Source organism: Opisthocomus hoazin, chromosome Z (genome assembly GCF_030867145.1).
Source record: "Opisthocomus hoazin isolate bOpiHoa1 chromosome Z, bOpiHoa1.hap1, whole genome shotgun sequence".
Taxonomy (NCBI): domain Eukaryota; kingdom Metazoa; phylum Chordata; class Aves; order Opisthocomiformes; family Opisthocomidae; genus Opisthocomus; species Opisthocomus hoazin.
The window spans coordinates 29,852,019-29,868,012 of NC_134454.1; the positions used below are offsets into that span (position 1 = coordinate 29,852,019).

Below are 15,994 nucleotides of genomic sequence, written 5' to 3' on the forward strand. Positions count from 1 at the left end.
CTCCCATTGCTTTGAGAGCTCAGGGTACATTTTGTCCCCAGGCCACAATCTGCAATTTCAATTTGGGAAAATCTAAGGGAGGAAGTGTTGTTTGTACAACTTATCTGAACCTATTTCCCAACAATAACTATTGTTCACTCTAGCAACTTGACATAATATAATATATTTTGTGAAAAATAAATTTAATTTGCAGCCCATAACTGTAGTGAGGTATACTGTGGTTTTATTAGCAAGAGTAGATGGATTTTTTCATTGTTTCTGAAAGAAATCAACATGATTGTATTTGCAAAAGGCATTAAAAACTCATCTTGAAACCCTTGAGATGGTATTGCATCGGCTGATTTCAGTTCTTAACAACTTTAGCTGAGTTATAAGATTCTGTGGCTTCCATATGCTGAATGAAGTTAATATCTCTTTTTTCTCTGTGAAAACTCCCCCCCATGATTCAGTAGTATCAAGAAATCTTGATGTGCCCTGCTTACACTTTGCTAACTGAGGTGGTAAGATTCTGCCTTGAAACCAGGAGAAACAGTAATTTTTTTCATTTGTGACCTTTATAATGAATCTCTATTGTGTCTTTTGCTGAAATAATCCATCTGTGGATCTTCTGAGCAAGTTAAACAAGCTAATTTGTTAATTGGGGAAATGTGGTTTTGGCATCTGAAAATCTGAGAACTAAAGCTGTACGGAAGGAGAAATCCAGAAAAGTGAAAAAACAAAAATGTCACCATATATGCTTGCAGCAGAGCCTACGCTGTATTGTGAAGGTTTATTTTCACCTTTCACTTGCTACAGAAATATTCCTCCATAGTGCTGTGGACTATTTAAACTAAATTTAATCTCACCTACTTTTGTCCATATGTAGCTTCCAGCCCACCCCTTCTTTATTCGTTGTATGTTTCCCTTATTACTGATTTTATCTGTATGTTTGAACCACATTTACAGTTCTGCAGAAAAAGCAGTGTGCTTTCTTTTTAAATATCACAGTCAAGAGCACTGCCTTGAATCAATTTCTACCTCTTCTCCAAGAGCATCCACTCACACGTAGATAATACCCAGCAACAGAGAATCCCCTAGGACTGTTAACAGCTCCTGTTGCTTCTCATCCTCACTGTCTGGGACGATGCAGCTGGTATCAGCCCAAATTGTTTAATTCATTCCAGTGATTGCTTTTACCTTTGTCTCTTACCAAGCCTAGACACATGTTGGTAAATTCTGGTCTGCAGTGGGCGTTCCTAAGCACGATGAGTAGTACAAGCCTTGAAGTAGATGGCACTGCACAAGAAAGGCAAATCTCCTGAACCTATCGGCAAACACAATACCCGCTCCCCTAAATGCATGACAAGGGGAGACTGAGGCATGAAGAAAACAAGTGTTACAAGTTTCCTTTTCAAGCACTGCTTTGATAACATGGTTTAGCATTAGTGGTGGGAAGAAGACGACTGTTCTACCTAGCTCATCCCAGACAAATCCTTCCTGTCGTACTCCTTAGCAGTTGTCCTGAGCCTTAAAAAAGCGGATTGTCCTCTGATGAATGCCTTTTTTCCCCTGGAAGCTTTGTCACATAGGACTTCCTGAAACAGCTTGTTTAGAAATGGTGTTTTTCACCGCGGGCTCAGGCTGGCTCAGCCTGCAGTTATTTCCTCTCCGTGATAGCAGCTGTCTATTTCCTGATTTACACAGCACTTACCACAACTCATGATTGAGGGTTGGGGAGAAGCAAAGTGTTATTATTAGCTATTGCCTTGAAAAGCTGCTGCTTTGTGTCCTGACCGCTCCACAAATCCAGAGAAGCTACTTCATTCCCAAGATGCAAAAATGCCGTATTTTTTAAAAAGCCTGAGAGCAGAGACAGGCTTTCTTTCATTCATTCATATAACAGCATAAGTAACAGCAAGGCTCTCAAGACTACTAAGAACAAGGCACATCATACCTCTAATTATGCAAATTAGAAACCTAACAAAGTATCCCTTATTCTTATCTGTAAACAATGGAACTTTTTTCCTCATGTAAAGCAATGAGATAATGAGTTTCACATTAACTTCTCTCCAGCAGTACAGAGCTGCTGTACAGCAAAGGTGGATGCCAGCAGGACCTTTTAACCAGTGCTCTGCATTCCTTGTTTCACTGTCACTGCATTATCTGGCCCTGATCCACCTCCCAGAGCAACCAGGACTTTGCCTTGGGTCTTTCTTAAGCACCAGCTCTACAGATGTGACAGGACCAAAGCACTCACTATGCCACTTTGGAGCTCTTGGATATGAATGATGATTAAAGCTTGACTTTCACTGCAAGCAGAAAAGCTAGAACATGTCTTATCAGAAAAGGAAACAAGCTGTGCTTAGATGGGCAACGTACCAGGAGATACCGGGGAAGACACTTCAGCAGGAACAGTGAGATCAACCAGTCCCACCTCACTTTCTCAGTGGGACCAAACCAAGCCCATAAAAGTGTTACAACAAGACAATTGCTTTCAAGTCTCACTCAGTCTGGGTTTTCCTTCTACGTTCCTTTATGTTCACACATTTCTACTGGCACAAAAATTACTCAGCATGAAAATTACTTGCTGTGTAATATCGACTCTTGTTAAAAGCACTGCACCATGGGGAGAATCCTGACCCATGTACAGAACTGGCCTGAACGAAGAGTTTGGGACTTGCCTGTGCCAGTCATGGCTAACCATACTTTTATAGTCCTCATTGTTCAGTTGAAGTAAGTTCAAAAGAGACAGAAGAGACAGAACTTAAAGGCAGGGAATATAACCTGAAGTTTCTTCTAACGTGCCATGTATCTTGCTCCCAACCTCTGACTGGTTTTGGAGCAGAACAATCTTTTGGAGAATATTATCGGTCGTCTTGACTGTCAGACTGGGCAAAGCACACTATGCTGCCGCACTTGCTGGTAGAGGAAAAAAGTTACAGTGGAGAAGATCAGTTTTACGCAGGAAAGAGCAGACATCAGAGGAACATGTTTGGACATTTTCTTCTCCCACATCCTGGTCTTCATCCAGAGGGGGCCTCTTTGGCCTAAACTCATGCTTTGGCATGGGAATCCTGTTTGAGTTTTTTATCATTCAGTACATGAAAAGTAATGTGGAAAAATTAGATAAGAGATAAAGACGTGAAGCATTTCTCAGTATAACATGGTTTTATGTAATCTGGCTCTCAGCTGAAAATAATCACCTGATTAACCTCTATCCATGCACACTACTGTCCTTAGAAGCTGCTTCTTTCCACTTCACAAGGCATGTCACAAGAAGGTAAATACTCATTGCATTGCCACCCTGAATTAGACCTGTGCTATCTCCCTTTCCGTAGATGGAGGAGATGAAGTCGAGATGAACAAGCAGTGAAGAGCAATACTGAGAAGAGAATCTAGCTTTCCGATGGCAGACTCCAGTTCTGGGCTCTATACAACTCATAATGCTGTTGCTTACATGAAAGTTTAAAATACTTCTTCAGTGCACCTAGGAGAGATTTACCCTGACAAGTTTGCACAAATATAAAATTGCTGCCAATGCTCTCCAAACAATATCTACTCTTAAAGTAGATGACTGACAGACTGTTACCTACTATTTACTATTTACTACTAGGTGAAGGTTTCTGCCAACAGTTAACTGCCATAGAACAGAAACAATCCTCAGCTCAGAGTTAGACACGTTAGTTTCGTATTTTCTGTGAAGGTCAGAATAAAGTGCCCTCTTAAAAGCTTTCACTTTGTACATAGCAACAGACTGTTTACCATTCAGAGTAAAAAAAATTCCTTGAACTACATTTTGTTTATAGTGCAATATGAATTCCTGGTGAATGGGGAGGGGATAAAAAAAAAAAAAGCAGCCTTGGTAACAATCGAAATAGACAAGCTGTCTCTCAGTAGGAATTATTGTTCGAGAAGCAGTAGTGATCTTGGGCTTCTAAAGCCAAGGAGTGGATATTGTCCATGACACAGCTTAAAGCAGGCAGCAGTGCTCAAAAATGCTATGCATTGACATGCCACGCACTGAAGATACTTAGCAGCTTAGAGAGGCAGGGACAAACTTAACGTGATAGAAAGTTTGTATACCTGGAGGTCTCTTGAGAGTAAAAGGACACTTCAGCCTCACGCTTTTCCTGGAATGGACTTGAGAAGCACAGATGACTAAATCCTTGCCACCGCTAGCTGCTGTGACTTGTCACAACACTGAAACAAAACTTGCAGGTCTTCAGGACCGAGTTTGAATTTTACTGCATAAATAAATCCATCAGTGCAGTACAGTTTACTTCAATACTTTTTTACACAAATGTCTACTCGTTGAAACACAAGCCAACCATGGTAGCTAAGGTATTAGAAGTTAATCTTAAAAAAACTTCTTGTGAGCGATCCTTTGCATGCGAATGGTTGTGATCCAACGTACCGATATTCTGGCACAGTCATCTGAGGTGGGTTAGAGCTAGACGGTCAGAGCTGAATAAAGGGAGACTTGGCACGTCAATCCTGCAGCAAGGTGCCTACGCAAACAGTGATCAGCTGCTCAGTAAAACAAGCTGCAGACACGTCCAGGGAAATGCTTAGGCAGTCCAGCATCCAGCAGGAAATTTGCTGCTGTCTCTTTGGGCTTGACTCACCCAAGTGTACACAACCATAGCGTTACTAGCCTCTCTGAAATGCCCCAGGACAAGACCCACACCTGAGGAGCCTGGGTCCTCCCTGTATGCCTTGTTGCATCTGCCAGCCTCATGAGGATGTCTCAGCTATCCCAGGGCATTTCAAACGGCATTAGCTGTCTGTGTTCAGGTAGCTGACTCATGCCCTTTACATCCGCCAATACTGCGGCATGACATTTGTCAGTAAAGAAATTTGGACTGGACTTACACATGCTATAGCATTTGCAGTGCTAGGAAGTCCAATGGGAATTTTTAAATGGTTGCATACAGAACGAATATAACCTAATTAGAACAATGTATTTTCAAAATAATTGCTTCTAACAGGTGAGAAGATGGCTTTCAGAGGCCACGTATATGAACAATACATTGATTTGGCTTATACAAACTTTTGTTATCTGACAACATCGTTTTGCCTCAAGGAAAGATTTCTAACATGTCATCCCATAAGCAATGGAAAGAGAAGAGCCTTCCTTCCTCCAGCCTCCTGACACTGTTCCCAGATACCCTCCCCATGGCAGCCAGCTCCCTTCTGCCTGGTGGAGGCATTTGCATGCACAAGGAGTCTGGCATGTGCTGGTGGGCTCACTGACTGCCCCCTCATATGAGCAGCAGGGCTTGACACCTGCCTGCTATTCCCCAGCAGGTCTTTTGGACTCATTTGGGTCCTCCCTCCCCAAGTACCAAGCCCCGTTGGGCACTTTTGAGAAGCACATCTTTAAGACATAGATTGAAACTGACCAAAAAGTTAAAAAAATACTGAAGACTTGAAAGAGGATGGTGTAGGGGAGATGTGAGAGATGATATGATTGTGTCTGTCTCTTGTCCATAGTACAGAGTAAAAGTAGGCTCACACATACTTCTGTAGTGGTGGGAGACCACCACAAAGACCATAACTTACAGTAGCTTGTCTATAATGTGTGAATGAGTGACAGAACATTGCCCTAGGCTGAAATCACCCAGCCTCATCTGTAAGGCAGGCACTTACAGAGTCTAACAGAGATACAACAAAATATTCTGTTTTCACAGATTTTTGGTGGCAAATGTTCTGTCTTCCTTAAAAGCAGTTCTATCCTCTGTTCATTTGTAATCCCATTTATTTCAGGAGAATCACTTCCAGTCACAAAACCGTGAACTCCAAAGCAGTATGAACTCTTACCTAAGTACCAATTTCTTCATAAGTGTAACACGGACCAAAGTCGAAGTCAGTTACAGTGCTTATCTTGGGACAGTCAAAAGGCATGTATGAAATGTATAGCCCCCCATTTCTAAAAGAACGGAGTCAGGCAACAAAAGGTGCACTTTGCCATGCAGCTTAAGTATGTCAGAAACTTTCTTTGCAATAGCTTGCAAACCTCTAAGGCAAGTACTCACCAGCACGTATACTGTTTATCACATAACCTGTGACAAGACCACTTTGACACTGGTGCAGGAGCAGTATTTGCTCTCGCAAACAATTCATCTCCTCTCCCTGTTTGGAACATTATAAACTATTCTGACACTTCTGCCTCGTGTTGCCAGCAAAGAGAACGTTGTATCGCCTTGGGTCCTTCAATAGGCAATAATTTCCTCAGCTGCAAACCCAGTCTGAATATAATGCATAGATCTATTATTAGGATATGTGGTCTCAACTGGGGAAAACATATCTTCTACATGCAATGAATTGTACATAAAGCCACTTTAAAACTCCTAAGGGAAAAATGTGGTTTTAGCAATGTCATGACTTTGCATTCCACATCGATAGCACAGTCACCTTATCTTCTCCAACACCGTGGCTGTGTCCAAGCCTAGCGAAGCACCCAGTGGCACAGTGCTAAATAGAAAGCTCTGTAGGACCAGCACTGCCTGTTCGGTAATGCACAATATTGGTGTGCTCAGGCAACTTCAGAGTTTCTTTGTTCCTTTTTCACTGTGGCACTGTGCTTCCCACTGTCCAGCCAACTCCCTCTGTAGTGCCAGGCAGCTGCATCCGTGCCTTAACAGACAGCTTCACTGTGAGGTCTGTTATAGGAAGCTAGTGAAGGTTTAAACAGAAGAACAGTTTAAAAAAAAAAAATCAAGCTACTCTCAGTAAGTGCTTGACAAGGCAGCAGTCAATGATGCAAAAAGATAATGGGACAGGAAATGAAAGCAAAAACTTTTAAATATTTAATAGTCATCAGAGATCTGTCAAGCAAGCTAAGGGAAACTGATGTACAGCACTGCGCCGCTTGCTATCAATTTGCCTCAAAACTTTGTGGATCTCGAACTGAGAAACCAAGTGAGGCTGAGACCTGAAAATATGATGTCAGATATTCCTTTATTCCAATACCATGGTGATAAGCGAAGTATTAAAGGTTTACTGTATACAGGTGGAGGAAAGAGTCAGAATGCCTCTCCCTATTGTTCTCTTGCCTACATTTCAAAAATACAGCAGGAAGAAATGATTAATTGTGTAAGTTAAAACCTAAGCTATACAGACAATGCCAGCTGAGATTTTGTGAAACACAGGGGAAATAACAAACCAATTTCTAACCTAGAATCTAAACTGACTTGGAACCCTTTTCAGAGGTACTGAAGATGAAACTTTTAGAATTGAGGATCTGCTCAGGAACTGCACATAGCAGTAAACTTTCACCCTGGCAAGAAAGAAACACTCGTGTGGTCCAGCATTTCTCCATCTGCAGGGAAGAGACCCTTGCAGCTGAACAGCTTGCTTACTGTGTGACCAGTCTTATCACTCCTGCACTTGATTATGAGGCACATGGACAGGTCTCTACAGAGATCTGGGGAGAGAAGATTGGCTGCAGAACACACTGGCCTAAGGAACAGCAGAGTGCAGAAATGTACTGAGACATTTTCACATGAAAGTGCTGCGAACATAAAATCCAGAGCACTCCACTCCTGTAGCCTCCCCTGAAACGCCTGTAGTTAGTTACTGGAGAAAAATGAATTTATTGGAAGGTGCTGCTGTACAGAAGAAAGTTTAAATCTAGGATCAAGGGCTTTTTTATTTTTTAGTGAATACCCCTCCACCTTTATCAGAAAAAAGCAAAATTATTGGCAATAATAGGCCAGATGGTTGTAGCACATACTGGCTGAGAAACAGCCAGTGGATATGAGAACAGACTTCAAAGCCTGTTAGAACCGTTAAAAGGGGAGTAAAGCAGCGTCCGAACGAAATCTGGCAGCTATGGTAGACAGGATGTGAGGATGCAAAGGTGCCTTGCAGAGATCCAAAGGGGAATGATGACACTCCTGTAGGAAACTCTGGGTGAATGGATAAAATCCATTTGCCATGGACACGGCTGCAGGCATATTGTCCGCATGCTACACATCACCTGGGAAACAGGTGGAGGTTTTTTTACTTACTGTTGGGGACAGAGAGGGAAGGAAAGCTACGGCTTCTCAGCCTGCTGGCTTGTTGGACCAACACGATGTCAGACTAAACATACCACTGGCTACGGGCTTGAGCTTACTTTTGAGACTTAATTGCTTCTCAAAAAAATAAGTGTCAAAGGCTTACACAGCTTTAGTTTGCAAATTTAATTAAAGGATTAGAAAAGTTTTCTTTTCCTGTGTGGAAGCTATTAAGAATATGGACTTGCACAGAAGATCAGGTCATTTAATGTAGCTGCTTATTGATTTAATATAGTCCTTGCTTAAGTACTGCAAACAGGGCACAGTATTTCACTTTATACAGAAATACTTTCAAAATGAACCACAATGAAATGAGATTAACTCAAAGTGTGCATGAAACATAATCAAGGAGAACACAAACACCACAGATACCAACCAGCTAGAGAGAGGATGGTCTCACTGGACACCATGCTGCTTGCAATGTGACAGTCTAATAGCTGGGAATATTCTTGAACTGCACAGAAAAGCCAGCTCAGTGTAACCTGGTGTTGTGTCAGTTTTGAAAAAAATCCAAAATGCAAGTCTTAGCACTCCCCAGTGATGCACTTTTTGGTAGCCTGACTCAAACCAGGACAAAAATGCTGTTCCAAGCGTTTCTCCTTAAGTATCCCCCCACTCCCCTCTCTGATTGTTCTCACTGAAGCACTTGTTTTTCCAGTGATTTCGATCGAGAGGTTTCAGGCATGCAGGGGGGCTGACAAGCTGCTTCAGTTAGCATATCGAAGCAGAGATCTAAGGAACCATCTTTAGCCTTCTCAGTGCAAAACAAATATTTGCCCTTGTGTATCCCATCTGCGGGTTTGTCCCCCATGGTGAATCAACTCGGTCTAACCAGCAAATAGACTTTTCCCCTCTCCCTTCATTCCCCAGCAGCGGGTATCTCAGCTGACCAAACAAACCCGGCCCTCCAAGGGCACAAGCCCTGTCCCTCTGTCCCACCAGACCCTGCAGGCTCCCCATGCCGATGCCTATGGAGGGACTGCGTTCCCCCGGCTCTCCCTCTACTCCTCCGAGCGATGTGGTCCAGCTAGAGAACGGGGGCTGTGGGGAAGATTCAGGGATGCAGTCCTGCACAGCCACGTAACGGCAACCACCAGCCCACTGCCCTGACAAACCTTCCAGCAAAAGGAGGTCCCGTGTGGTGAGCTCAGCGAGACTTGCCTTTAGCGATTATTATCATGGCGCAGATTTTTCTCCCCCCTCTAAATGAGAAGAACTATAAATACATGCTTGTACAACACATGAGATATTCTGAAATGCTCTACGATGACAGTCAATTTCTAATGCTTTATGCAGAGAGGAATGTGCAACGAGAACTATTTCAATATGTAGGCAGAAGGAAGAGCTCAGTACTTGACTGAAACTTTTCTGTTACATAAGAGTGAGATAATTATATCTAGTCGTCTTCCCTGTATTCAAAACACTTTGGGTTTTAAGTCACCCTAGATATTTGGATTATTACAAGTAAAAAGCAACACTGATTTCTACTTCCTTTTTCAGATTGTATATTTAAAATCTACCGTATATTGTGTTTTCTGATCCCTTATTTCCCAGGAATCACCCTTTTTCTTACAGCCTATTGTAAAGTCATAAAACCTGACTGCTTAAAAAGAAAAGGAATAAGGGTTAAAAATCCATGAAAATTAAAAGTGTTTTTTATGATTATTACTACATGCAGCTACCAGTACTTTAAATAAAAATCACCTTAGAATACCTGAAAAAATACTTTCACTTACAAGCAAGCATTTGGAAGGAGAGTAGTCAAAATATTATTAAAGATTCCTTCCAAGTTCAAAAGAATATAAATATTTAAAAGCCTCTTAATGGAAATTATTTTACATATATTTATTTAAAAGACTAGTTCATTTCTAGTATTGATATTTCAGGGCTAACCTTTGTTCTCTGCTGACCCTGTGCAGGGCTGAGGATGGGGCAAGGATTCCTTCTCCTTCGTGTGTGATGAGAACACCGACTGTGTACGTGACCCACCAACTGAAAAGAATTAGGTCCACCAGACTTACCCCCCCACCACCTTCCCCCATAGTGCAGTGATTAAGTTATGTGACAAGCTGTATGCACATGCTGGCTGGTAAGCACCAACTGACAAAAGGCTACTGGCTCGAGAAGAGCCACAGTGCTTCCTGCCCTGGACTTAGTTCGCCCTCCACAAGCTGTGGTTGCAATGACATGAAGCCCATTAGCAGGCACCACCTCCATCTCCCTGTGAGTGCTTTGGGCAAGGTGCTCTTGAGAGCGTGCGTAGACTGAGCGCTGGCCATCCAGGGCAACAGCACAAGGGGTCACCACAGCGTTCAGCCTCAGGCACACTCTCTTAGCCTTACACGCTGTACTGGCTGGCTAGCAAGACTGTAGCCAAAGTACCAATCAAACTGGTGCCTGCTCGCTCTCTTAACAAATCCTGACATCATGTAGGAGGAAAACATCCTGTTTCCTAATGCTATTATTCTTAGAACAGCTAATTATCCTTAGATTTCTATATCTGGCTTTATGTTGTTCACCCTTTATTTCCCCTGACTAGTATCTTAGGCACCATCATCCTTTTCTCTACAGCTCACTTCTAACTTCAAGTAGTCCAGTCTCAAGACAAGTACACCATTTCACAGTTAACAGCACGCCTGCAAGGACTCACATCTTATAAAACAAGATGACTATTTTAGAAATTGTGGTTTTTAAGATTTTTAAGAAATGAGGAAAACATCCTTTGCTTTCTACTTGTTTCTGTGGCTAGGCAAAGCGAAAAATCTACAATGTAATTCAGGAAGACATTGAGTTTGTGCATCTGTAGCTGAGGAAGAACAAAGTGATCTACCATTTCAGGCAAGGGGAGGATTTCCACACCAAAGGTGCTTAGCCATGTACAATGGCAAATGTAGCATCATTAAGGTAAGCAGAGTTCTGTAATTTTGGGGAGCATATCCTTAGTACAGGACTCTACCAAGCTGGGCAAATCCATGGCTTCCCTTATATAGCGCTACAAAACAAGAACAATCAACAGCGCTGGATTGACGCAGGTCAAAGACCCAAATAAGCGGTCTTGGAACTGAAGCCCACGTTTACCTGCCAGCAGGATTTTCTATCCTGAATGCATCCCCCGTGAATCCCTTCTTGGGCTCTGGCCATATACTTTTTTAGAAATCCCGGTTCAGATCAGCAGACTGCAAATTTGTCCCCCAGAACTGAATTCAGATCTAACAAATGTTTGATCCGGATTTGATTGCCAGAGATTTTGTAGGGAGATGGAGGAAAGCATTGAAAACACATGGGAAAATTATGCTAATAGTGAATTTCAGCTTGCTACAGCATTTGTGTTTAGGAACAGTTAAAAGGTGATGAGAACCATCCACTCCATTCATATGCCCTAAAATCTGAAAGGAGGAAAAGAGACAGGCAGCTCAGACTTACTTTTCAGATTACTGTCCAAGACTTGCAGTACCGGTGCCAGGATTTTGGAGGAGATTACAATGGCCACATGGGGTGAGACTTGGGGAGAAGGCCCCCCAGTAACCATTCTGAAGTGTGACCCGGATTCTGGAACAGAGTCCTACTTCTCTCAGCGCAATGCAATCTACCAAACCCTTATTCCTCTACGAAAATGCATTTATATCAGAACTACTAAGAAGTTAAAATAGTTGAATTCTCACTAAATTTTACACATAGTAGAAATATTAGGATAATTTACTTTCCAATAGATTTCAATAAATAAACATTACTTTCATTGCAGTGAACAGACTTACTGCAATACCCGACTCAGCTGACATTTCAGTGATCTTTACATTCATTTAACCACTTTGTAAACTTATGTACGTAGGTAAATTCATGTCATTTATACAAATACTTATGGAAAACTTTGCAATACAAAGAAAAATCCTCTCAAGAATTGCTTTAGTGAAAAATGTTGTATGCCAGTAAGACAGGTAATTGCTACTGGTGATGTATTTTACTTTGCGTATTCTGTAATAATGCTCTTATATAACCAAATACAAAAAGGCACTGAGAGTGTATCCAGCCCTCTCCTTCTCTTCCATCAAAATGGTCTACCAGTTTTTGTTGCTAACCTGTGGCACTGTGATTCCTAAAGGCAATACATTCAAGACAAGATGCACAGAGGCATTACAATTTTTATGTGAAGAGCAGGGAAGAGAGAACAATGAAAAAGCTTAATAAAGTGATAAATACCATGTTTAAAAAAATGGATAAAAGCCATGAAGTGCAAAGGTCTTTCAAGGAGACAGTACCTTTATATAAAGCATAAAGCTGTACTTCTCACATTAATATTAAATTTTAACCATGTCAATACCATGCTGGCAGAGGCAGTAGAAGCCAATACTCCATGCAGGTTTCAAAAAATACTATATTTAGACAAAAATATTTAGACATTCCTTTCTTGAAGACAAACTCAAGACTAGCACGAATTCGCACTACAACCAAGAACCATCTAAGTATGGGTCACTCTTTAACCTTACTTTGCCTGACAGCCATCAGTACACAGGATCAAACTTGCTGACTCAGCACACAGTCAGAATTTTATTACTCTGGTTTAAAAACAGGGCACATCTCCAAGATCATACCACTGCCAAACTGTACTTCAAAGTGTCTTTAAGAAGCAGCTTAGTGTGCTGGTATTTAAAAGAAAAGAAAAGGGAGGGGGAGGGGAAGCAAAACCCAGGAGTAGCTTCTTATCTTTCTGTCTCTTAGGACTCCTGCTATGACAGAGACAGAAGTCCCAACTTACAGCAATAAAAGAAATGAAAAAAAACTCCTACAAAATTGATGCCTTTCCCCATTTTCCAGTAAGTCTTGGTTTCTTTATATCCCTCTTGCACTCCAACCTACCAAAGGCCAAGGAAATTCTGTCTGGCTGCCTGTCTGGACTACATCTAATCTCATGCTCCGCAAACATCCCAAGTGACCTCTGACCTCGTCACATCCCACAGTGATTGCCCTCACAGAGCGCTCACTCTGCTAATGAGCATGGCTGCTCCACATCAGCAGAACAAGGTCTAGATGAATCTGCACTGTACTTATTACAAATGTATCCTAAAACCAGCAGTAAACACATATAATAATAGTATGCATCTCCTTATAGTGCATTCTCAAATGGTCGTAACTTTTTACATATCTGCTAGGAATTATGATAACCAGCAGTGACTAAAACAGTAGCTTTAATAATTAGCTTTCATACCCAGAAGAAACCTTATCAGGATAGCAAGATAACCTCTGTTGTTGAACAGAGCAGGGCTAAAATCAAAAGTTATTTCCAACAGGATCACAGACGCTAAGAGGAAAGCTTGCTGTAATTGCTTTGTACTTGATAGTATGAGCAGGCTAGTAATACCGTGTCCATTTCCCCATTCTTACTTGTATTTCCTCACTTTTTTCAGACGGCATCTAGGTGTTTTCCTCTTGTCATCACAGAATAATCTGAACGCCTCCTTGAGGGCAAAGAGACTCTTACTAAAAGCACATTTAGCACATATGGGAATTTAGTAATGGCTCACTTACTCTCTTTGAAGACTACGGTCAGAAGACTTTAGATCCAATGCACTGTATCAATGTGCATTAATAATGGAGTATGACATTCATTGTACTTCATGTAGCATGGATAAACACACATGTATAACTACACCTTGAAAGAGCAGTTTTCTTCTTCAGCTCTTCCAGTTTAGATAAATGTACTTCACGCTCTGGAAGGATATGCTCGTATTGATTGCTGCTATTTGAGTGGCAGGCAAACTATTTGTTTAAATGACGCTTTGTCACCTGAAGAACCTGTAAAAAAGTCTTTGGTGAAGGTTAGCAATTGTTTATGACAGGTAAAAAAATTATACTCTTTTCTGCACAAAGTTCTCTATATTGGAAAAGCTAATTCAATCACCTGCAATGACATTATTTCATATTCATCTGACGTACATTATTTTGAAAAAAAATCCCTCATTTACTGAAAAAATTAGAAAGGTTCAGCAGTCTCAAAGATAAAAAAACCTCATTTTATTCTTTTCCTTATTGCAAAATCAAGACGATATTTTCTTTCACTTCTTTCCACTTAATACTTTTTTTTTAAATACAACAAACTATTTGCCAAGGCTCAAGTATGTCAACATCATTGTCCATTTTCATAGCAAGATATTTGATATTTGGTTATATTTATAAAGGAAAACCAATTTGGATATCACATGCCCACTTGAAATTTGGACTTGGTAACTGCAAATTAAAAAAAATTAAAAAGTTTTTCTGTTTTTTCCAGTTTTTCTCTGCATTTGACAGAGCACTGGGGATGACCGTTGCATAGTTTGAATTGCCTCTTTCACCCATCTTATGATACTCGGACATTATTCAGAGTGACTCTTTCTCTAGACTGGGCCAGAGGGCCAAGATCAGGAGGAAAAAGCTGAAAAGGAAGTAGGTGTGCATGAGAATGAAGAAGAGGGAAAACAAAACACAGTCAATGCATGTTTTGTGCTGCTACTTTGAAAGCTACTAGTTGCAGCATCATGAATCTGGTCAGTAAAAATAAAATTCTCCTAATCCAGCCACATAACACACACTTTCTTAAATTCACTGTGCACATAAAATTTAGAGGGTGCTCTGCAAAACAAGTGAACTTTAAATGCATTAATGCTAGAACAAGAAAAAGGTCTCTTTGTAGTATTCATTCTTACCAATTGCACAGCACTACAGCATAGTCAAGACTCAGCTACGTTTGCACAATGCAAAGGAATATTTCTTTAGAAACTGAAGTACAATAAAGTTAAAAGACATTATTTTATTTATAAAAGATTTACCTAATAATTTACCAACATAATTTTTCATGTTTTCTAAACGTATTTGAAACTAAATCCAACGCCAGCAGACATTTTGCAATTAAGAAAAGGATGGAAAACACTTCAGGGAAGGAACGCAGAGTGAGAGAATTACATACAGTCTGGAAGTGGATGTGGGGCATTATATCACAACACGGCATCTCTTATCTCTCAAAAGGCAGAAAAGTCAACTTAATGCGCCTAGAACTACACCCTGATAGAATCTATTAGTCTCCAGACCCATATTTTGCATCCCCAATATTTTCAATCTTTAAGCATGATTTGAGGATTAAAAACTGTCCTTTCTTTCATCTTCAGGTTCACACGCACTTTTCCATTTCTGTAGTTCCTGAGAATCATTTATCTTCCATACTTCAGCAAAGGACTTTAGCTTTTCTCTGGGGGAAAAAAAAAAAATTCCATCAAAATATAGACACATTTTTAAATTAAGTACATCAAATCTTGAAAGCCCTACAGTTATCTGCAAAATTTTATACACAGTCAAAAATAGCACTTTACATAGCTCAAAATGTTGTGTGATCTTTAAGCAATGGGCTAACATTTTCCAATATATTTATTCCAGCTCTAGGACAGTCAACAACTTACTTTTATAACTAACTTACAATACCAGAAGCATTAACAAGATGAAATAAAACACTGAGCAAGAGTAAATAGTTAAAGGAAATAAACAGTATTGTAGTTTGTACCGTTTAACTTCCAGCATTCTGTTCCTAAAAATTTGCACTTGTAGAATCATAAAGAGATAACATATTTTCAAAATAAATGAGTACACATATCCTTCCTATTTTCTTTTTTAATGTTTTTGTATTTAAGAAAGACTCATAAGAGCTATGACAAATAACAAGACATTTAAAATGGGTTAACACACATTCCAACAACAAACATGTCAAGACTGGGTGGAATTACCCCGTGGATTTTCTTAAATAACATGAAAGTGATTTAAAACAGTAAGACAAGGCAGCTGGCTTGTGGGTATTGGGACAGGACAAGTATACTGCTATGAACAGGTCTGAGTTTAATTCTGAAGATCATGATAATTTTTATTTCCTACCACAGATATACCATACCCATTTTGAAATTTGTTACATGTCTCATTTGGGAAGAAGGTATAGA

The 15,994-nt window shown here is 40.5% G+C and overlaps 1 protein-coding gene across 3 annotated transcripts in view; it reads right to left on the minus strand.

Moving 5' to 3' along the window:
• Positions 1 to 14,026: 14,026 nt before the first annotated feature.
• MSH3 (mutS homolog 3) overlaps positions 14,027 to 15,994 on the minus strand; it is a 129,480-nt gene continuing 127,512 nt past the window's right edge. For all 3 annotated transcript variants that reach the window (XM_075411553.1, XM_075411554.1, XM_075411555.1), the window contains exon 24: positions 14,027 to 15,258. In XM_075411553.1, the coding sequence (XP_075267668.1) occupies positions 15,150 to 15,258 (109 nt within the window). In that variant the 3' untranslated portion in view covers positions 14,027 to 15,149. The remainder of the gene's footprint in view (positions 15,259 to 15,994) is intronic.